This window comes from Cydia pomonella, chromosome 1 (assembly GCF_033807575.1).
Source record: "Cydia pomonella isolate Wapato2018A chromosome 1, ilCydPomo1, whole genome shotgun sequence".
Lineage (NCBI taxonomy): Eukaryota > Metazoa > Arthropoda > Insecta > Lepidoptera > Tortricidae > Cydia > Cydia pomonella.
In genome coordinates, this window is record NC_084703.1 from 14,887,232 (window position 1) to 14,911,938 (window position 24,707).

The 24,707-nt window shown below is 36.5% G+C and overlaps 1 protein-coding gene across 1 annotated transcript in view; it reads right to left on the minus strand.

Annotated features, from left to right (window-relative positions):
• Positions 1-15,017, minus strand: part of LOC133516065 (uncharacterized) — a 33,295-nt gene extending 18,278 nt beyond the window's left edge. The window contains exons 1-4 of the mRNA XM_061848780.1: positions 14,846-15,017; positions 14,585-14,713; positions 13,940-14,138; positions 6,839-6,951 (exon numbers count right to left, since the gene is read on the minus strand). Coding sequence (XP_061704764.1) covers positions 6,839-6,951; positions 13,940-14,138; positions 14,585-14,713; positions 14,846-14,914 — 510 coding nt within the window. The 5' untranslated portion in view covers positions 14,915-15,017. The remainder of the gene's footprint in view (positions 1-6,838; positions 6,952-13,939; positions 14,139-14,584; positions 14,714-14,845) is intronic.
• Positions 15,018-24,707: the final 9,690 nt, after the last annotated feature.

Genomic DNA, 24,707 nt, shown 5'->3' on the forward strand with positions numbered 1-24,707 from the left:
GATGATAGAGGGCGTAGTTATCATCCAGACTCAGTATCAGACCCCCATCTCCAGTCGTATCGGTTCTCCGCTCCACTGGGTCAAGACGGGTGACGACGAAAGTGTGCATCTGCGTTTGCGCGTACGCTTGTGCACCTTAATATTTCCTGCGCACTTGACAGTTTCTGAACAAAGGACTCCGATCATACACAAAGTCCAGTGGCGATGGGTTGAGGTAGAGAGGTCCGATTTGATGCAAGCCGGGCTTTGTCTGATGTCTGCACACTAACGACCCTGGGGGCGCAGTATGCGCCGTGGTCGCCTTCGCTCTGCAATGGGGTGACAGAGAGAACTCGGCAGCACCCAGGGTGACAAAGCAGCCCTATTTAGGGAGGTACTGCTTTCCCCGCTTAGCCAGGGAGGGGGCTAGAAAAGGTGCCCTAAAGAAAGCTCACCCCCCTAACAAGGGATGGTAGTAACCGCGGCTGCCTCCGCATCTTTTGAATCGTGGTCGACGCAACATAAGAAACAAGGCTGTCCAAAAGCAAAAAATTACATTCGGCGCGTGGAACGTGCGACCGCTTCTTGACCGCAAAGAGAATGCCTGTCCGGAAAGAAAGACCGCAATAGTAGCTCGGGAACTCGGCCGATACAATGTAGATGTGGCTGCTGTCAGCGAGACACACCTTGCCGACGAAGGAGAGCTGGTAGAAAGCGGAGGAGGTTATACCTTCTTTTGGAAAGGTACAGATTCTTCAGAATATTTTGTAAACGACTACAGTTATGACTACAGTTATTAAGAAGCAATAATAGTACGTTTAATTATCTTTCAAACGACACCTCACACTAACCGATCGGTCCCATAGGACTCAAGATGTGAATAAATATCAATGATATTCGGGCGCCATCTCCCCCCCCCCCCCCCCCCCCCCCCCCTTTTGACCCGTCCCCCTCTCCATGAACTAAAACCGGTCAGTTCGTATTCTGGAGACAACGAGGAACATATCCATACCAGTTTTAGGTATTTACAAGAGATGTCGACGACTTTTCTCAACAAAAGGCCTGTTGCCTCCAGACTAAAAGCTTGTCTGGAAGAGATCGTTTTTTAGCGTTAAGACCACCTGGTTCTATTTCCCTTTAAAATTTATTACCAACAATTATACAATTTACATGTATGTAAATTGTATAATTGTTGGTGCAATAAAGAATATTTTCACACCACCTGCTCGACAATGCCAAATTATATATCATGCAAACCTTACCGAAAGTAAATCATTATAGCCCTTGGCTTTAGCCGGGTAGTAATATTGTACTGAATTTCATTATAACCCGCCGAGTTATAATGTGATTTCACTTATCATAGTTCTTATTGTTACGTTTTTAAAGTCTAATTTCATGAAGCCCGTACGGCGGCACACGCGGCGCGGCGGTCGCCGCACTGATTTGAAAATCGAAGTTATTTATTCAAAAACCGTACTGGCCACCACAAGCTGAATATTGTTTATGAATAAATAAATTGGAAAAAAAACAAAAGCCGCGAGTGCTACAAGACGCTTGGAGCTGTGTATCAAATATTCATTTTCTTTTTTGATTTATTTTAATAAAATATTGTTTACAGTACATATGGTGCTACTTTATAGCACTAGTGCGAAAATTAGCATATTACGTTACTGTGTCGAACATTTAAAGGGCCATATGTACTGTAAAAAATGTACGATACATGTGCGAATAGATAATTTCCTATTCTTCGCACTTGTATCGTAATGTACTATTCTAGTAGCCTTAGTTTTTTTATTGTCTCGCAGGAGGTAAGAATAGTAGAGCATATTCCTCGGAAATAAGCTGTTTTTGTCTTGGGTGCGCTTGAATCCCTCATTGAACTCAGGACTCAGTTTTAGACAACTAATAACCCCCTCGTAGCGCTCCGGAGTTAAATCTAAGTCCTTCCTTACGTTCAGGATTCAATATCGCGCCCGTGACATAAAACAGTACTTTATCCCCTTGGTGCATAATCTACTATTACTTACTTACTTACTTACGTACCCAAAAGTGGTTATAATATCTTTTTCGAAGGTGCATATGTTTAGCTGTAAATTTAAACTTCACTTTGGAAAGTGAAGTACTTACATTTTAGCCAATTTACCACGGCTTTACCGCTAACACAAGGAAACACAAAACAGCAGACAGCTTGTACAAAGCGTATACACAATTACACACCCAACTTAACTTGTAAGTAGAAAGAGGCACGAAATTCAAATAAAAAAAATTAAACGCACTATAAGGACTAATAGGGTATAATAGTGGTAATAATGCTCATACCTATAACATTTTTTTATTAAATCAAACACATTTGAATAAGTAGTCGATAAAGCAGTCAAACACCGATAGATTATTAATGTGTTGAAACATGACATCACTATTTTTGATTTCACATAGACAATTTACGCACACACTTGCATTTCATTTTTGGTCGCACTTTTGGAATTTGACAGTTGTTCTTGTTCATCCTATTTCTATGTATCCGAAATATCCGGTTTCGAAAAATTTACAGATATTGCAAACCCTAGCCCTAGCTGCGCGCTGCGCTATCTCCCCGCCCCGCGCGCCCCGCGCCGTGTGCTGCCTCCCACCCTCGCTTGCAGTTCATTGCGATTAATTGTAATTAGTGCAAATGTAGTGTCTTTAGATAAGTACCGTTTTTAAAATTTCACGTCTCTCTTAATTTCCCCCGAAGCACAATGTACAAAAGAATTAAAAATACATGTTCCATAATTTGCCCAGGCGTGCAAAGTTAACTGAATGTTTATAATGCTTTAAAAAGCTTAACTTGAGATCGCACCAACCGACTGACTATCCTCGAGCTGCAATCGAAAAAAAAATTTTTTTAGGGTATCATACATCGCACATCTTTTTAATTAAGATACACCGAGGTGTTTTCTATACAATAGCTTTTAACTTACTCCAAAATTACGGCACTTTATATTTTATACCTAAAATTTTACGGTCTTCCGTACATAATAGAAACGGTGCAACTCGGGGGAAACAATCTAGTTGCGCCCTCTAACGAATCCAAAAAGAACCACGACTACACGACTTACTTCCATACTTTTCCTTAACTTGACCATACTAATAAGCGATCCTCATGAGGTAGCAGAAACCTTTTCTAGTGTATTTGATAAAGACATAAGTAGTAGGGGGCAATTCCTTAACCCTAACTTAGCTATAAATATATTAGAGCATAATACAAATAACGACATAACTTTCAATGACATAAATGCCCAAGAAATAATGAAGATCGTAAAAAATATGAAATCTAAGAAATATGTGGATCACGACGACATTCCTTTATCCATAATAAAAGAAAATCTAGATATTCTCGCGGGGCCATTAGCATATTTATATACCGTGTTTTTCAAGGGTCTACCCCAAGCTTAAATTAAGTAACATTCTCAATTACACCGGTATTCTAATTAACTCCATTTCGGAGATAATCAATAATTTATTTTTATCTTATAAGGCCTTTACGAGCGTCTACACTTGCCTTAAGGCTCGGTTACATATTGATAAGTGTTTAGTACGAGTTCATACATTTGCTTCTAAACGTTAAATACTATCTCGGAAAATTGATGTTCGAAATGACATTGATATGACAGTTTTAATTGTTTGGTTGAGTTAAATGTAATGCCCGTGTTACAACAACGCTATATACAACATGTAGTTAAGTTTTATAAAAATAAAAAGAATACGAGGACGGTTTGAGAAGTCAGTGACTTTATGTAAAACAAAAATCATTTTAACATATAAACTTTTTAATTACAATTCTGAACTCCTTGGCAGTGTTTTTTTTTTTTAAAGGCGGGGCAATAAAACAGATTTTGAGGCATATGTCAAAAACGATCGGAAAATTGTTGGAAAAACTATTAGACTGAAAACTGTTCAAAAAAATATTATAGGGAATCTGCTCCTTCTCATGGAATGGTACATAAGTGGTTTACAGAATTTCGTTCTGGACGTACCACTACCAATGACGCAGAACGCTCTGGAAGGCCGATTGAAGTGACCACTGATGATGTCGTGAATAAAGTTCACGATATTGTTTTGGATGACCGTCGAGTGAAGATTCGCGATATAGCTGAGACTGTACACATTTCATCTGAACGAGTTCTTCATATCTTGCATAATATTTTGAATATGAAAAACCTTTCCGCAAGATGGGTGCCGCGTTTGCTGACAGCCGATCAAAAACGACTTCCCAGCAATGCTTAGCCACATTCAAGCGTAATCCTAATGAATTTTTAAGTCGATTTGTGACGGTAGATGAAACGTGGATCCACCATTATACGCCAGAGACAAAAAATCAGTCAAAACAGTGGACTTCTGCTAACAAATGGGCCCCAAAGAAAGCTAAACCGTTAATTCGGCAGGAAAGGTAATGGCCACTGTTTTTGGGACAGCAAAGGGGTTATTTATTTAAACAGATTATTTAGAGAAAGGTAAAACAATAAAAGGCCCTTATTATGCAACTTTGTTGGAAAAAATTAACGCAGAAGTTGTGAAAAAACGGCCACATCTGGCAAAGAAGAAAATCCTTTTCACCACGACAATGCCCCTTGCACACTCGTCAGCAGTCGCAACAGCCAAATTAGTAGAATTGCGTTACGAAATACTGCCCCACCCACCTTATTCTCCAGATTTGGCCCCATGTGATTTTTTTTTTATTCCCACGCATGAAGAAATGGCTCGGTGGGAAAATATTTTCATCAAATGAGGAAGTCATAGCTGAAACTGAAGCATATTTTTCAGGGTTTGACAAAAAATATTTTTGGAGGGTTTGTAAAAACTGGAACATCGTTGGATGAAGTGTATGGAGTTGAAATGAGATTATGTAGAGAAATAAAACTAAAAAAGGTGAAAAAGTTTTTTTTTTTGCAAAATGTCACTGACTTATCAAACCACCCTCGTATATTGGAACGCATAATTTTTTCTTGCCTATTTTCACTTCGCATAACAACCTTTGGCATAACTATTGATCGGAATAAATTGATTATCCTAATTTATATGCGCATATACTTGTCTAAGAAATTTCCATCCTACAGGTTAAATGTCATAAGATTCTTATGATGAATTCTTCTATACGCATAACCAGTATAGCCTAAATACAAATGTCCTAAAACTTTTACTACTAATGCGTAAATTACCCAATATTAACTTCTTGACAATAGTTTATTTGATGCATAATATCAAGCCTAACCTAACCTAACCTGCTTTTCTATTAACAGTCCATCTTTGTGAGGGTCGCAGTTCTAACCTAATCTGCTTCCTGCTATTATGCCAACAATTCGTCTTTGTGAGGGTCGCAGTTATAACCTAACCTGCATTTCTGGCAACAATTCGTCTTTGTGGGAGTCGCAGTTTTAACCTAACCTGCATTTCTGACAACAGTTCGTCTTGGAGGGAGTCGCAGTTTTTACCTAAACTGCTTTTATGAAAACGGTTCGTCTTTGTGAGGATCGCACTTCTAACTTAACCTAACTTGCTTTTATGAACTTTTACGTTCATATATAAATGATAGCGTTTTATTATTTCGTTTACTATAAACGATTGTCATCTTGGCTAGGCCCCCTGCTAGCCCTACAAACAAATAAACGCAGTGTAGCCGTATAAGCGAATAGTATAAGTTACGTAGTTTTATACAGCTTAAAATTTTACCATAATTAAATTAGTAATTTTAGTTAAAGTAATTTGTATGTTAAGATTTACATTAGAGGAAGGATTAGGAACATTAGTATAAGCATCTGTTCGACGGATTGAATATTATGAAATTATTAGTTATAATAATCCGACATTAGTCACTTTTCTATACGGCCAAAGAATATTATGCGCATATGTAACAACTTGTGTCATAATAATCATTGCGCATACAAATTAAGTCATATTATATTGTGTCAAACATTTTAAGCCATAATATTTGATGTCATAAATAGCAGTTGTCATATATTTTTTATGCATACCTAACGAACCTAACCTAAAGTTTTTTTTGACAAAAACCATTTATGACAAAAACCGAGTTATACTCAAGAATAATTCTAGCGAAAGATTTTTATGACTTACAATTTTATGCACAGTGTTATGACAATTAAAAATTAGACAAAAGTTGTTACTCGTATGCGACCAGAGGAAAACCCACGCCTCAGACGTGGAGTTTAACAGAAAGAAATGCTCAAAAAAATTCGGTTTGTCAGAGAGCGATGGAGAGAAGCCTACTCAATGTCAAGATAAAAGACAAGATCAAAGCAAAGACATTCGAGAAAGAAAGTTAGTGATGCATTACAATACGTCAAGAAAATGAAGTGGAGATGGGCAGGGCTCAAAATGCGCGAAACGAGTGACAGAATGGAGAGGACCAGGGAGTGGGGATAGACACTCAGGACGCTCACTCAATCGCTGGGCGGACTACTAAAGAAAACTACTGCCGGCATGGGGTGGCCCTACTTAGCCCAAGATCGGGATGCGTGGTAAAAGCTGGAGGAGGCCTATACCCAGAAAGGAATCCCAAAATAAAATATGTACTTAAGAAAACTAATTATACTACGTCAATACATTTGAATATAATACCTACCTTGTAAGTGTTTAGCATGCAACAAGCAACACAGGAAGGTGGGATCGTAAATAAAAGCTATTTTATTTTATTTTTATTTAACCTACATATTAGTTATAATATCATTGAGTCTAGGCACATCAAGCATGTGCTTATGTTAACAAAATAGTCGCCGCATACAAACATGCCTGTAATGTCGAAGCGTACTCGTATACCGTAATTCATAAGCTGTCATACTAATAACGAATCATCATTCTTTACCTGGGCCCGAATCCCGGTGACGCACTCGGATATTCGGATGTAAGGCCCTGTGCCCTCTGGACACTCGAACCGCTCGTTCATAGCAATGGGGCCCATACTGTTCTGGTATGTACCTGTAATTTACATATAATTATTATTTTGTAATACAATATAAAACAGAATATTCCTTATAAGTTTTTATTTTTTGTTAAATAAATAATTAATGCCTTTATTTAATTTCATTGCTGTTATTGCAGCTACAACTACATTCTTATGTGAAACGATGAATACTAGGATTTCGCTTTGCAAACTTGGGCCAAAATTCACAATATTGAGAATTACTAATAACCACAACTTAATTCTCAGTGCTATTTAAGAATGTAAAATAGTGTTGTGTACAGGTTCGTAAAACTTACTAATTATGATTGAACATTCTTGTCTTACACATTCATATTTATCGTAAATACGAGGGCTGCCTTTTAAGTTCTGTCGTTTGGTAAAACTAAAGACAATATAAGTGTTAATTGGTATTTATTGTTCTTCAAAGTAATCACCGTGATACGTTATACACTTTTTCATTCGATCGAACCAGTTTTTGTAACACTTATTAAAGTTCGAAGTCGGGGTCTCCAAAATGGCCGTTGTGTATGCCTCCACCGCTTCTTCAGGCGTTCGGTACCGTTGACCACGAATTTGTTGCTTGGGCCTTAAGTCTGGACTGTACGACAGTTGTTCCCGATTTTCGACGTTTTGCTCTTTTGAAAACTCAATTGTCTGCCTAGCGGTGTGCGAGCTCGCATTATAGTGGTGCAGTACTATACGACGTCTGGGGTTGTTTTTTCGGAACTCGCTGATAACTTCTGGTAAACAAACATTGGTATACTAGTCAGCATTGACCGTTTTACGATCCCCTAGCACGGTGGTGGCAACGTGGCCACTTTTCGCTACAAACGTGGAGACCATTTTTTTCGAAGTGCTCCGTAAGCGTATTACTTTGGTCGGTTTTGGCTCATCTTGGAACACCCGAACAGTCGACTGCGGTTTAGAATCCGGATCGTGGGCATATATCCAAGACTCGTCACCACTGACAATGTCGTAAACGTGTAGAGTTTCCTCGGTTGAATTTTCGTAGAGTTTTGCGACACCATCTAACGCGAGCCGTTTTTTTGTCTTCACTGAGTAAATGTGGTATCCAGCGTGAGATCAATTATTTTACGCCTAAGTGGTCATGCAAAATATTTTGAACACTGGTCCCTGAAATGTCCAATGAAGCTTCAATCTCACGGTATGTCGCATGGCGATCTTCGACGACCAGTTGCCGTACAGCATCAATGTTCAGCAACCACGTTGAAATTCTAAATTACAACGTTCTACAGTGCGGAGGCATGGTGCTTCATTATTCAAAACAGTAGTCAACTCTTCAAAGCACTGAAGACGCGTTAAACCTCTTTGGAAGATGTAAAAAATTATCGCACATAAATTTAATTTCCTTACAAATTTCCATTCACAACTGACTTGTCAACTTTGAACCGATGCTGTACTGAAACGATTCGGCCGATTTCTTTTTTTTTTATATCACGAAGGTGGCAAACAAGCATACGGCCCACCCGATGGTAAGCAGTCACCGTAGCCTATGGACGCCTGCAACTCCAGAGGTGTTACATGCGCGTTGCCGACCCTTTAAAAATCTGTACACTCCTTTTTTGAAGAACCTTATACTGGAAAACCTCGAGAAAACCTCGGCAGGTAGCTCATTCCACATTCCGGAGCGTGCGCGGGAGGAAGTAAGTACCTCTTAAACCGCACAGTGTCTGACGCAATATAACAACAAACTCGAGTCTTTTTTTTGTATTCGACTTCTAAATTCAAATATTTTACGATGATACTAGTTTTTTTTTTAAATAAAATCGCGGAAGGTTTGCAAACGACAGAACTTAAAAGGCAGCCCTCGTATACCTACATATTTAACATAATTTTCTTGTTTAGGTCATCCTCATCTTGCCCCTACCTGACGACATCCTAAAGGGGTCCAGCTTATGCTTTTGGCAACCTAATCCCAAGGAATTTAACACTGACTCTTTAAAAAATCGACTGGTGCCATGTGACCTTCCATCCTATATGTATAGAGTCCAGTTTCCCCTTGTTTCCTTCTCCAACGAACAACTGGTCAATTTCAAATAATATTTCGTACGAAAATCATTATTACGAGCCGAGATTTAAACCCACGACCTCCGATTTGGATGCCACGTACCTTACCGCTAAGCTTAGCGGTACCAGCGCTCAACACTATCCACGCTAAAATTATGTGCAAAATTAACTTTTATCGTTCCATTTTTCTGCTGAACCGAGTTTGGAAATTGGACATATTAAGCTCCGCATATTCATATTAATTTACTTTATTTTATGAAATTCACCCACTGAGGGTGGAGTAAGAAGGATGTCAGAGACGGACAGCTGCGCTACATAAATACCTAAATATTTGTAAGTTTTCATTCGGTTTTTAGGGTTCCGTAGCCAAATGGCAAAAAACGGAACCCTTATAGATTCGTCATGTCCGTCTGTCTGTCCGATTCTGTCACAGCCACTTTTTTCCGAAACTATAAAAGCTATACTGTTCAAACTTGGTAAGTAGATGTATTCTATGAACCGCATTATGATGTTTACACAAAAATAGAAAAAAAACAATAAATTTTGGGGGTTCCCCATACTTAGAACTGAAACTCAAAAAATCTTTTTTCATCAAACCCATACGTGTGGGGTATCTATGGATAGGTCTTTAAAAATGATATTGAGGTTTCTAATATCATTTTTTTCTAAACTGAAATGTTTGCGCGAGAGACACTTCCAAAGTGGTAAAAAGTGTGTCCCCCCCCCCCCCCCCCCCCCGTAACTTCTAAAATAACAGAATGAAAAATCTAAAAAAAATATATGATATACATTGCCATGCAAACTTCCACCGAAAATTGGTTCGAACGAGATCTAGTAAGTAGTTTTTTTTAATACGTCATAAAAATTAAAAAAAAATTTTTTTTTTCATCAAACCCATACGTGTGGGGTATCTAGGGATAGGTCTTCAAAAATGATATTTAGGTTTCTAATATCATTTTTTTCTAAACTGAATAGTTTGCGTGAGAGACACTTCCAAAGTGAAAAAATGTGTGTCCCCCCCCCCTGTAACTTCTAAAATAACAGAATGAAAAATCTAAAAAAAATATATGATATACATTACCATGCAAACTTCCACCGAAAATTGGTTTGAACGAGATCTAGTGAGTAGTTTTTTTTTAAATACGTCAATAAATTAAAAAAAAATTTTTTCATCAAACCCATACGTGTGGGGTATCTATGGATAGGTCTTCAAAAATGATATTTAGGTTCCTAACATCATTTTTTTCTAAACTGAATAGTTTGCGCGAGAGACAGTTCCAAAGTGGTAAAATGTGTGTCCAAAGTGGTAAAATGTTGAACAAGATCTAGCAAGTAGTTTTTTTTTTTTAATACGTCTTAAATGGTACGGAACCCTTCATGCGCGAGTCCGACTCGCACTTGGCCGCTTTTTTTTTTTATTACTATTACGCTCCGCTTACAAGACTAACAACATGAAAATACATTCGCAGTTCGAGCAGTAATACTTGAATGTTCGACAAATATAATGTGATATGACAAGTATATGGGTTTTTTAAAGGCATAAGGCATTTATTTTCTTTCCTGCATTTGTCGCAAGAAAAATGTCAAAGTTAGTGTTGCTGCAACTTGGCAGAGATGGCTGGTCAGCTAACGGTGTCACTTATGTACATATGTATACTCTGTATCTTTAGGTATTTAAATATAAGTAAACAAACAATTAGTACATTTTTGCGTAGTTATAACATTAATTGGTTAACCAATTAAATAAATAAAAAAAAGCCGCCAAGTGCGAGTCGGACTCGCCCATGAGGGTTCCGTACCATTTATGACGTATTCCAAAAAAACTACTTCTTAGATCTCGTTCAAACCAATTTTCGGTGGAAGTTTGCATGGTAATGTACATCATATTTTTTTTTTTTTGATTTATCATTCTCTTATGTTAGAAGTTACAGGGGGGGGACTCACATTTTACCACTTAGAAAGTGTCTCTCGCGCAAACTATTCAGTTTAGAAAAAAAAAATTAGAAACCTCAATATCATTTTTGAAGACCTACCCTATAGATACCCCACACGTATGGGTTTGATGAAAAATAAAATTTTGAGTTTCAGTTGCATGTATGCATGCAAAGTATGGGGAACCCCCAAAATTTATCGTTTTTTTTTTCTATTTTTGTGTGAAAATCTTAATGCGGTTCATAGAATACATCTACTTACCAAGTTTGAACAGTATAGTTCTTATAGTTTCGGAAAAAAGTGGCTGTGATATAAACGGACAGACAGACGAATCTATAAGGCTTACGTTTTTTGCCATTTGTCTACGGAACCCTAAAAACCACCTGGATCTGTCACTGAACGACCTGACTTTAACCTACATTATTTGATCATGTAATGTTTTCATCTACCCTCCACCGGCTTAAGGAGCTATTTGAGGATAAATTTTGTTTATTTTTAATTAAATACCTAAAGATACAGAGTACAAGTATAATAACAGCAAAATGCCTACTAAGCTGAGAGGATACTCATGATTCCTGTACTTTTAAATCACATATGGCGGTGCGGGCAGTAAGATATGGTCAATGCTTGAACAACAAGCTAGAACTGATAGTCATGGAGATAAACATACTGAGTTGTATGTTTATAGTATAATATGGAATTAAACAGATAACATGCAGGAGATTTGCCTTAACAGTTGCTTAACCATGTCAGTCAAAATTTTCGAAAAATAGCAACTTACTAAGAATATAATATTATAAAAAAACTAAGCTAAGCTTATTTTGTATTAGCCGGTTAAAATAGGTTTAACATCATTTATTCTCAAAAAAATTGCATAAATTATTAGCTATGAATACCCGCTTTGTTGCGTCATTTTTATCGCATCATTTCTAGAATATTTTATGTTGATCAGAACATTGGCATACCTTTTTGAGCTTTCTAGAAAAATCTAGAACATTCTCAATCAATCAGAACCTTGGCATTGTATATATTTTAGAGCTGTATTGGTCATTCTAAAATATTCTAGATAACTAGATATATCTAGAGCATTCTAGAATTTACTACAACATTCTCGTTGATCAAAACCTTGACATACATTTTAGAGCTTTCTAGAATATTCTTGATCGACCAGAACATTGGCATACATATTAAAGCTATCTAGATCATTCCAGAAATTTCTAGAACAATGTAAACAATGGGAACTTTGTACCTATTGCCACATACAAACACTATCTGTCTGCAATGCATAGTTTTGCCTGTAGATTGAGATACAGGGACACACGCATCAATTTTTTAGGGTTCCGTACCTAAGAAGGAAAAAACTGAACCCTTATAGGATCAGAATATAGGACTATCCGTCTGTCCATCTCAAGACCCTTTATCCCGGGAAAGCATAGAGGTATCGAGTTGAAATTAAAACTATATACTCAGGTCTACAGTCCCTTGAAGCTGTGAAAAAATCAAACTTCTAAGTTGACTTATAAAAGTTATCATTTCATTTTGTTACTAGTTTTTATCGCTAACTGTACTTTGTTTAGACAGGTGACTAATACTTATTGAGCTAATTCTAAAAACCCCAAACACAATTAGGTTGCGTTGTTTTATCACAGAGTTCCTATGGCCACCTCTTGTCTCCATCATCAGATCAGCTCGACGGTACCATAATATTGCACTGTCACCCGACTTACATATGCATGCAAAATTTCAGCTCAATCGGAAACCGGGAAGTGGATCAAATTTAACTTGCAAGATTTGATTACAGACAGACAACAAGACAGGTGAAACTAAATAAAAGCTTGTAAAAAAGGCCGTTTATGCTGCAAAAAAACGTATATTTCGACACTCAAGGGAATCAAAATTTATAGGGTGCTTTCTGTTGACCTAGAATTATGAAATTTCGCAAGTAATATTGTCTTGTAATGACAAAAACAGGGCAAAATCTATACTATAAATTTGTAAAAAAAAAGTAAAATAAATAATAAGTTAAATTTGTACGGAACTCTCGGTGGGCGAGTCCGACTCACACTTGTCCGGTTTTTATTGATATTTTCATAGTCCTGAATGTACAGATGAATAGTGTCAAACAGACTTTAATATGAATGTTCACTAATTCTTGTAGCCTGTGCATTAAATACTCTCTGTGAATGAGATTAGAAGCATACAAGCCCACGAAAGAACAAGACAAATGAGAGGCAAAAAACAAAATCTTATTTTATTCTGTCATCAGCCTAGAGACAAGAGGTACAAGTTAATTGAAAATTTATAGGTATTAATGGGCATGTTTGCGGACGCAAATGTAGATGATTTTTATGCTATTATGCGAAAAAAGAATGCATCAGTGGTACACCGTATATGCGGAAACACCAGCGGGATCCTGAAAATGATAGCCGAGCACTTAGATTCTGGTATTTTGGGACGATTTATCGAACTGCATGTTCACAAACATACAGTTCGGTAGATCAGCCAAGGTAATAAGCAATCTAAAGTGTGTAAGTTACCTAATTGAATTTATGTAATTTATTGTACGGTGGGTAACATAACATAGGTTGTAAGTTGATACTAACAAATTTAATATGGACTGTATTAATTGCCTGAGATTTTTTTTTTTGTTTTTATTAATGCATACTACCCGTATGCTTAGTAGATGAATAGGCTTAAATACTGAACCAAAAAAAATGGTGACCTAGGAGATGAAATGAGAAATAAAGCAGAGTATTAAAACCTTACTTATTAAGAAAACAAAAACATGAGTTATAATAAAACACAATTTGCTATAATAATTGCAAATTACTAATCATCTCAGTTACAAACCAATTTCAATTCAGTTTCATTCCCCACAATTGGTCATCAATATAAAATACCTAATGCAGGTATACAATTTCAAGTAAGTTATTTGTTGCATCAATGTTTTCCTTTTGTCACTTAAATAAAATTCTTCCTCAAATTCATATCTCAAGCAATTTAACACAAGAATCAGTTTAGTCATTTTAAAATAGGACTCACCATTCTCAGTGGAAGTATCCTCTGTTGCTCTCAGGCCACACACACTACATATTGCATCAACCCATTTTTCCATTTCAGCTTCACAATCTGCTTCGAGGTGATAAGTTCTAGACTGAGTCTGGATTGTGAACACAGAACCTCGGAGCTTGGGGTCCAACAATCCACTGCCACTACGTTCCATATGTAGCCCCGCATCAACCTAGTAAACACTCTAACTGCTTACAATATGGGAGGATAATGTCAAATAACAAGACCAGGAAAGATTTACATTATTCAAATAAATGTAACAGCGGGGTTGCCAATGCACTGATTTACACAACCATTCTTTATTTGCATACTTTTAGAATTGAGAAATATTAGGGAAACTAGTCAGTGTGAAATAAACAGAATAAGAATATTAAATAACAAAGGACATTACATTTATGATAAAGTTCTTCCATTATTTTTTATTATGCATATTAATACAATTTTATTTCTTCTATAATCTCAAATAGTAGGATATATGTTTGAATGCTTTGCTTTTTGTGGAAAGGTTGATTAGAGCAAGCAAGTTAGAAAAAAAAATATTTTCTCATGTTGGGTGTAGAAAAAACTTTAAAAATGAGAGAGAATAAGATAAATACAAGCAATATGCTTGTTAAATACCTGTTCACATAAATCAAGGTTGATAGTGCCCTTGAGGCGCCTGCAGTTCCTATCGGCATAGTAGTCCAAAAAATATTGACCAGGCAGTTCTCCAGAATGTCTTAAGGCAAACCATCTTCTTCGCCATTTCTAAAAACAGAAGTTCAAATAATTTATACAACAAATAAAATAGTTATTGATTACATTCTAATCATACCAAACCTAGATAATTCGATCAAGGATCAATGTGTCAACAAAGGTAAAAGTTGCTTTATTGCTTACCGTTCTCCATATACGTTTTGTCGGCGGCGATTTGGTCAACCACCCTTCGAAAACTATATTTTTCGACATTTTTTTAACTAACCTACACCTACTAAAATTAAACACTAATAATTAACAATCACTACATTGAATTATTGTGATCGAAAATATCTTAATTGCGACTTGCGACATTTGCGACCAGGCTGACGCAACTAGGAACAAAATAAGTTTTGTATGGAACTTGTTTCGCAAATCTTTGCCAACGAAGAAAAATAAAACGTCAGTGCTATTTATTCTGTCAAGTTTACATCAAGTCAACTGTCAGCCTAATTGTTTTGTTTGATATGAAGGCTTCAATGTTTTGTTCGGGTATTTCGTGCAATTTCTTTATTATTTAGTGAAAGTATCGAAAATAGTGAACCGTGATCAGAGTAAAGAACGAGTTTGTTACAATGCCACCGAGAAAACGGTTTACTAAGTGTGAAATATATGGCAAGCGAGCCACTCGAGAAATTCACGAAAAAAGGGATTTTATGGCGAAATTTCCCTTGGATAAAGACCGGTACGTATTTGCTTTAGATACTTTTGACCTTATTTTGGTGCAGCAGGCTTTAAACACATCGACAATTAGATATTTTATATTATTTTTAGTTTTGAACTAGGGATGTACTAAAACTATCGGTAATTGTATGTTTATTTGTATATCAGTGTAAGTAATTAAATAAAATATGTGAAATTTCCTGAGAACTTGCATGCAATATGACACAAAATTAATTCGTCGAAGATTTTCAGTGGAAAATTATCTATCATCTATGCATTAATGGTCATTATTTAACATATGATTTGATTTATAGATGCATATTAGCGCTAAATAATCAGTTGATCATCTCATTAGCAAACACTTGGAATATAAACTGTACATAACCAAGGCTGTATGTTTTCAGATGTAGGCAGTGGGTTGAATTTGTTGGGAACGAAGACCTGATACATCTTCCCATAGAAAAGTTACATTTATTGAAACATGTATCTGCAGATCATTTTAAAAATAGTGCTTTTAATAAAAAAAAATAAGAAAAAAAATAGTGAAGGATTTTATAATTACAATCTGAGTGTAACGAGGTATTCTAAAATAGAATCCTAGCGTAGTGAGGGATTCAAGTATTAACGCCTATGGGTGGTATTCCACCTATGCAATTTCTATGTCCAATGTGTATTGCGTCTCACATTTTGATTAATGACAGAGTGAGACGCAATGACATTGGACCAAGAGATTGGATAGGTGGAATACCACCCTAAGGTGGAAATATTTTTGCTACCACGTGATAAATTTACATACTGCTTTTCACATCACCTGTGAGGAAATTATTATGGTACAAATAAATAAATAAATAAATTTAATTAATGGTAATTAAATTAAATAATTTAACCTAAGAAGTATGCAAAAAGAGGAAAAAAGTGATCCCTCCTAGTAGGGAAAAAAAGTGCTACTTTGATCCTTCCTAGTGGTGAATAACAACAAGGTGTACTAAAAAAAACCGAGTCCACATTAAGCTCGACCACGTATTAGTCCACTCATAGAACTATATACTATATAACATACAACTTAAATGTGGACTCGATCCTAACTTGATTTCGAGTACAAAATTTGTAGACAAGAGTCTATATTTCAACCATCCCCATTTTATCGATATCGATAAGAAACGCAAGCGTGTAGCGTACTACACTATTTAAATTGCTTATGTTGGTACTATGGTTCTTTGACAGTTCTTTGTCGTACATTTTGGTAATGATTTGCGAAACAAAGGGATTCCACTCGCTAGTATGGAAGTCCCGTCTCTTAAAACGTAGTGATTATATGCTCTTTGTTTGCGACTATTGTGCATGTTCACAGATTGAAAATTAAAAAGGTTGAGTTGGGATGAAAATAATGTTGCCAGCTATTGATTACAATAACGTTAACGATGCTGCTTAACGTTCGAGAGGGCCTACCGTGAACCACGTTCGACGTGTTGTCTCCCCATCACACTTACGTACGAATTTACAAGTGCGACAGAGAGGCAACACATCGAACGTAGTTCGCGGTAGGCCCTCAGCTCTCAAAAAACCATACAGACTACCTATGGTGCGAGTAGAATCGGCCTACAGGAGGTACGAGTCCGGATAGAATAATGATACAGATGCAAATTCCAAATTATTTATTTGTTAAACATAGGTATGTACAACAGTAGGTCTTTAATGTATAATAAAGTATCACTATGCTTCGCCACAATGGTAAAGTAGATGGTTATTTATGTCAAAGACTAACTGGAAAGTTACTACAAGGCCACCATGTACGTACAACATGCTTAAATTGTGTGCTGTTGCTGGAGCGCCATGAAGGTCATTCTGGCCCTCGACAAACCACAATGACCTCGTTGCGAAGCCGAAGGCCAAGCTGCGGGACGATTAAGTTAAAAACGACCCAAGCTAAGTATCAATACGACGGGACAAAGACCCTAAGGTAAGATTTTTGGCTACGCAAAAGACGAAAGCTGAGTTCTTCCAAAGGCCGAAGCTTGCTTTTGTGTGATCCAAAAGAGCACAAGTGTGACGATGCGCTTTAATAACGACCGGCCTGGCCTAGTGGGTAACTGCATAGTAAACCCTGCCTATGAAGCCGATGGTCCTGGGTTCGAATTTCAGACGTGGGCATTTAGTCGTGTGATGAGCACGGATATTTTTTTCCTGAGTCATGGGTGTTTTCTATGTATTTAAGTATTTATATATTATATATATCGTTGTGTAAGTACCCTCAACACAAGCCTTATTGAGCTTACTGAGGGACTTAGTCCATTTGCGTAATAATGTCCTATAATATTTATTTATTTATTTTATATATTATATTTACCGTTTTCTGAGTACCCACAACACTCGCCTTCTTGAATTTAGACTTGATGAATCAAAAATTCATCAAGAATTTATTTATTATTCAATGCCTCAAGAAACCGAAGGGCACGTTTCACGTAGAGCCATAATCCGAGGCCTAAGGCTGAACCTAATTTTCAAAGAGTTATAAAAAGAGAATTCGATGAAGGAATAAAAGGCCTGAAGGTTGGGTTCGGGGCTCCGTAAAGATCTAAGTATACCCATTTCTAAACACTGCTCTCCTGTAGCTGTCTTCAGCCTTACATGGAATCAACGCTTCGGGCCTTCAGTCTCATCCGGAGCTCGGCCTTTGGTCTCACTCCAACATGGCATTGTTGCAATTTGTTTTTTTCTCGCAAACCTGGCTTTTGGTCAAAAAGATGCTCCGATCCGACGTTCTGGGCCATCCGCTCTATGCAGAGCTCAGTCTTCGGCCAATTTTTTTGAAACATAGCGATTGGCTCAGCCAACGATTCTTAACACTTGGCCATTGGTTCGATTCCAACCTCTGCTTTTTCTGCTATAAAGTATAATTAATGGTCCATAATTATACTTTATAGCAGAAAAAGCAGAGGTTGGAATCGAACCAATGGTGAAAATGATATTATTATTTTTATTTCGGAGGATAATTTAAGTTCCAGAAGATCTGCCTTGGTTTCTTAATATCCGTACACATATTATACTTATTATCGAATTGAGCCTAATTTCTAAAGTTTTTGATGCAAAAAAACATGTTTTATCGGCAAAATGTCGGTTTGTTTTTATTCCCATGAAAAAAAGTGATTTCAAGTCCACGCCGCCGATACGCCGCCGCCGCCATTCAATTTAAACTTGCCCGCCTCCGCCGGCTAAATGTCAATCGGCGCTCATATCTAATAGATATATGAGATTCAACAGATAAAGCGAAAGCTAGCTGTCACCGTAACCACTTGATTTTTATAGTCTGTTCGGAAAGAGAAGAGTCGTGAAATGTATTGGACCCCATACATTCCACGACTCTTCTCTTTCCGAACAGACTCTATGCACGATTAACAATATGTAACTAGGTTGCTTACAGTTTTTACAGTTTTAATTTTACGTACTTGAAAGGATCAACTATACCTAAAATGAACAAAAAAAACTTTTATTTTTTATCGTGGTTCACAGGTCACGATTTTATCGTGACGATACAGGTTAAACGAAGGGAAATTTTGAATTTAAATACATAAATAACAACTAAAATATGTTTTTGCAAGAATAGAGTTATTTTATTATATGATTATCCATTAGCTCATCACTTTAGTAAAGATATTGAAGATTCAATTAATCACTATGTATATTCCGTCCCACTGTGTAGCACTTATATATTATTATATAACATGACTAAAATCGACCAGTCCACATCCCTCAAAACCTACGCCTACACATTTTTACGCACACATGCAAAGCAGTGTAACCAGTAACCACCAAAATGGCTACGGCTTGAGTATTCAAATTTGTATTGAGAACAGACAACGGGGGGGCCTTGGGCCAATCGAGGTATTTTTTTTATAATATAATGAGTCTAGCTTGGAAGTAATCTGTGAGAAGAAACATGTGTCGTCAATGTTACGCGTAATAGCAATTTATTTGGTTTTTGAATAAAATCATGAGGGCAGCAGAGCTGCTATAGAACCCTTAAAAGGACTGATTTCATTGTCTGATCAAATCAAGCCGTGCGAATGCAAACGTCAAGTTTGCTCTTATATTTCGACCGCCAATTATGATCGATATTAGTGATAAAATGGAAGTGCGGACGCAAGAATACCAATTTTTGACTCTAGTATTCACGTTTGGGAGCTTTTTTTTTTAATTTAGAGCGCTCAATTATCACTATAAGTATGGAAGGTAGAGTTAAGGAACGCAATCTTCAAAGGCAGAACTTATGCAAAAGTGTCCAGTGGTCAGCTATAAATCATAGTTCCAAATCTCTCCAGAGTAGCGCTATAGAGTAGCTAAGAACCTAGGCGTTATTGACGGAGTGAAGTGCGCTGTCTATGATTTGTTTTTTTTTTTCAAGTATTCTAGGTATTGTAGCGCCACCTATTTAAGGTTTTTTGATGACACTTTTTGGTATATGGAGATTCCATTCCTTATCTCCACCTTCCGTAACTATAATTCTAATATTTGTGAGTAAATTAGAGATTGACGCTAATTTATTTCTGATCGAATTGACCGATTTGATCAGAAATAAATCCCGTCTGGACTGGCCATAATATTATACGCAAAGAATACAATACTCACAAGGAGAAGAACGCTAACTTCATACAAAAAAATGCCTCTTTCTAAACTTCGATTATACTAGTGGCACTCTCTTTGTATCCCAGTACTGACAGTACTGACCCGGTTTTGGTAGGTAATCCAGTTCAGGAAGCTAGTGGTTCTGGGTTCGAATCCCGGCGAGGGTATTTCTTTTTGTTTTTATTGGGGTAAGGTTTTTAAATTAGCATTTATCAAATAGAAAAACATTATGTTAAGTAGATATTAATCAAAATCACAGGCATCTTTTGTACTAAGAGATAATGATTTCCATATTAGGAAGTTATTTTAATTTAAAAGGCAACAAAACAGTTATAATCAAGTTATAAATATTATTATTCCTATATATTAGGATCAAAAGAGCTTCGAATCAAGCTCTCAAAACATACAATAGGCAAAAAAAGTAATTTTCTATACCTATAAATGTATGTATCGGACGGGGGGCACTTCTTTATAATATTTAATTACACTGAAATAGTGGGCTTGTCACATATAATATCTAATTATCTACACACCTATATGAATTTTATTTAATGAAACCACAGGTCAGTAAAATCGGTGCATTAATGTTGTGGTTACCGAATAAACTATCCTGTACGTGTGATTATTATCTTTTGATTTTTTTGATGCATTAGGTATTTATGTTTAGTTCGCCTAGATAGTAATACCTAATGGATTTTAAATATTAGCGCATGTTTTAATTTCCAGATTACCCTGATAACAGTTAATATTATCTCCTAATACTATCCATAATTTTTATGAACATAGACAAAGATAAACTGAAATAGGTAATAATTTATGTAAAATCATTATAATTTACATATGGTAGTGTGACATAAATCAAAATATTTGATAAAAATAATTTTATTTATTCCTAAATTTTTTTAACGTGTCTACACAGTTTGGTCGACATAGTGATCAGCGACTGCCTTTTTTATGACAAGATTGGTGTCGCGGCCGAAAGAGCCACGTCACCACCGAAGACGAAAAGAATGGAAAGTTACAAAAATAAGGAAAGGAGAAAGTAAGAATACAGATGGAGCAAAACAATGACGCTATTTACAGATCGTATTTTTGAGTAGCTACTAATAAATAGTAGTCAACTCCTGCAGAGCCTGTTCCTTTCCCAGTGGGGGCGGCGGGAGTAATACCCCACAGGTCACAGGAAGTATCCCTACTATTCGCCAGATGCCTGCCTTTCTTTTGATATTTGATAAAAATAATTTTATTTGTTCCTAAAGTTGTATAAACAAAGCCAAATGAGAGCAATGTTGCTGTAGCATAATATTTTTATGTTAATTACTGGCACGTATTTCCCCGGCATCAGACCAGTCTTTGGCAACTCCTTTGTTGACAAGAAATGTTTGACGAAAGAGTTCCCAAGTTGACAACATACCGGACGGGAGCCAGAAATATCAACTTAACAATAATACGCACATACGAGCGGCAACCATTTTGAAATATAAATCCAACTGCATTGATTCGTGTGTCAAATAATAACAAATTTATAAGGTTGAGATTTTCTTTTCCTTTATATTATTGTGCGTGTCCGGACTGTTTTAATATAGTAAAAATGGTTGGCAAAAGCCGATATTGTGAGATATGCGGCGTGAGAGAAATTTTCAGAGAAGGCTTCTTTGCCAAATTTCCCAAGGATAAACTGCGGTAAGTCAACCAGTTCCTAATTACAACTAGGGAATAAATCAAATTACTTTATTAAATATTTTGATTTGTTAGTCGCGTAAGCTGAAGGCGGTTCGAATCCGCCACTCCGTAATGCCGTAAGGGATTCATATACTTAGGAGCAGCAAGCACGGACTGCTCGCCCTTAGAGTTGGTTAAAGACTTTTCAGTCGTAACTAATTGTTTTTTGCTATGTTTGCTACCAGTAAATCTCTTCCAGTTGTTATAATGGATATATATAGTTTTAGGAAATAATAGGTTCCAATATAATTATCTCTTTAAACTCTATTTCTGTTAGTACACTATCTTTTATTACTTACCTACTACAAAAGCTTTGATGTAATTCACTGTAATTTTTGGTGGCTATATCTGAAGTACTTATTGAACCCATTTGGGTTCTAATCAATTTAAAATACTATCTTCGTCTTATGTTTGTAATAATTGTACTACATATTAACTTCTTATGCATCTTTGTACCTCTCAATAGTGTGTCAGTATATTATTTGCTCACAGGTGTAAAACTTGGCTTAGACAATCTGGATATTAAATCTCTTCTTCTTCTTCCTTGCGTTGTCCCGGCATATTCCCACGGCTCATGAGAACCTGGAGTCCGCTTGACAACTAATCCCTAGATTTGGCGCTAGTTTTTACGAAAGCGACTGCCATCGGACCAAAAAGCGACTGGTAAATATCAAATGATATTTCGCACATAAGTTCCGAAAAACTCATTGGTACGAGCCGGGGTTTGAACCCGCGACCTCCGGATTGCAAGTCATACGCTCGCTCTTACCGCTAGGCCACCAGCGCTTCATTATATTGTATACAACAAAATATAAAGTTACTTAATGGTAATATAAAAAATATTAACATTTTACATAACAATTTTAAATTTCAGGTGCACACCAGAGCCATGCACTTTTAAATGCCAGGATACCTCTCTCGACATCGAGCACTGAAAATGGTAATTATGCTAGTTACCATCTTTGAAATAATCGTTTCAAACAGACTTAAAGATAACAATAGCATCGCAATATTCTCATCTTCACATCCTGTTCGAAATTATTTGTTGTACCGGCATATTCCCACGACTCAAGGGAGCCTGGGGTCCACTTGACAACTAATCCCAAGATTTGGCATAGGCACTAGTTTTTACGAAAGCGAATGCCATCTGACCTTCCAACACAGGGTATAAATCCTTTCAAAATGAAACAATGAATTAGATTTACCGAAAGAGGGAGTGGGACAGACACGCGCCGTGCTTCAATAACACCTCATCGAAAATACGTTAAAAATAAGAAAAAACCGGCCAAGAGCATGTCGGGCCACGCTCAGTGTAGGGTTCCGTAGTTACTCTTCCTTCACAATAAGCTAAACTGGAGCTTAAAGTATAGTAAATTGTTAACCAAGGGATGAAACGGTACCTTTCACCCGAGTTAAACAAATTTGCATAATCAGTACCTAATTAAAGTAAGTCTTTTTACTATGAAGGGGAAACTTTTTGCGATAACTCAAAAACAGCTAAACTGATCATGTCCAGTATAGTTTTCATTTAATGTGTTTCTTAAGCTCTACTTCCACGATTTTTTTCATATTTTTTGGACCTATGGTTCAAAAGTTAGAGGGGGGGACACATGTTTTTTTTCTTTCGGAGCGATTATCTCCGAATATATTCACTTTATTAAAAAATGTTTGTTGAATACCCCTATTAGTTTTGAAAGATCTTTCCAACGATACCCCACACTGTAGGGTTGAAGCTAAAAAAAATTCACCCCCAATTTACGAGTAGGGGAGGTACCCTAAAAAAGATTAAATTTTTAGATTTTATTGTACGACTTTGTCGGCTTTATTGATTTATATAACCATGCCAAATTTCAGCTTTCTAGCACTAACGACCACGGAGCGAAGCTTCGGACAGACAGGCAGACAGACAGACGGACATGGCGAAACTATAAGGGTTCCTAGTTGACTACGGAACCCTAATGAAATACGAAAGGAAACAAGCGTAAGCGTCTGCAAGGTTTCATACATATTACGCCATTTTGATCCTAGCATTGCTAAGTTACTTGTCAAAATGACGCGAAAAATCTAAGTCATCAGGAGGCCTACCGCGAAAACCGAAATTCGCCAATTGCGGGGATTTTTCTCTTTTACTCTCTCTAAGACGTCATTAGAGTGACAGAGAAAAATGCCCGCAATTGACGAACTTCGATTTTCGCGGTAGGCCCGCGGTAAATTCATACGTAAGTGCGACAGCGAAGCAAAACTTCGTGGTTCGCGGTAGGCCTCCATATTTGTTAGCTATTATTGTACTAACGCGTAAACCAGTATAACCTAACCTCAAGACTCATATTGCTGGTCATGTTTAATCTGAATCAATTAGACTGGAAAGTTAAATGGTTACTTTATAAGCGATTGAAATGCCTACCAAGTCTCACTGGGCATTTACGAAGCTTGTTAGAAATAGAAACAGATATCGTGTAAGGGACCAAAATATTATTTAATTTATTGAAATATAATATAGTGGCGTACACAAAATATGATATTTTACATTAGATTATTAATAAAAAAGTAAATATAATTTGTATAGGTGAAATAAACATCTACAATTTAACGATTTGAATTTGTAATACTTTTTGTTAACGTGCTTCGTATAGTATTTCGATCATTTACGATTTTGACATATATATAGTGCGAGAAACTCGAAAAAGTTGTTCGTAATCTTTAGTTGTGTTTTATAAATAGTGATAAGTGACCATTCTTATAAATATGCCAAAATAACAATATATTTACATTGTTTTCGCGATAAAATATACCTGTGGGTCTTTCTTTGTGTCTTTTGCATACAAAAATCAAGTGTATATTACACGCCGGTGGCATTACCGCGCGAACGTTATTGAGGCTTTCGTTTGTTATCATATTACAATGATATTATTACTGATAAATTATGAGGTGGTAAATTAGTAATTTATATATAATAATAGTACAAAAATATTGGATTTGTTCTCCTTAGTTTGTTAAT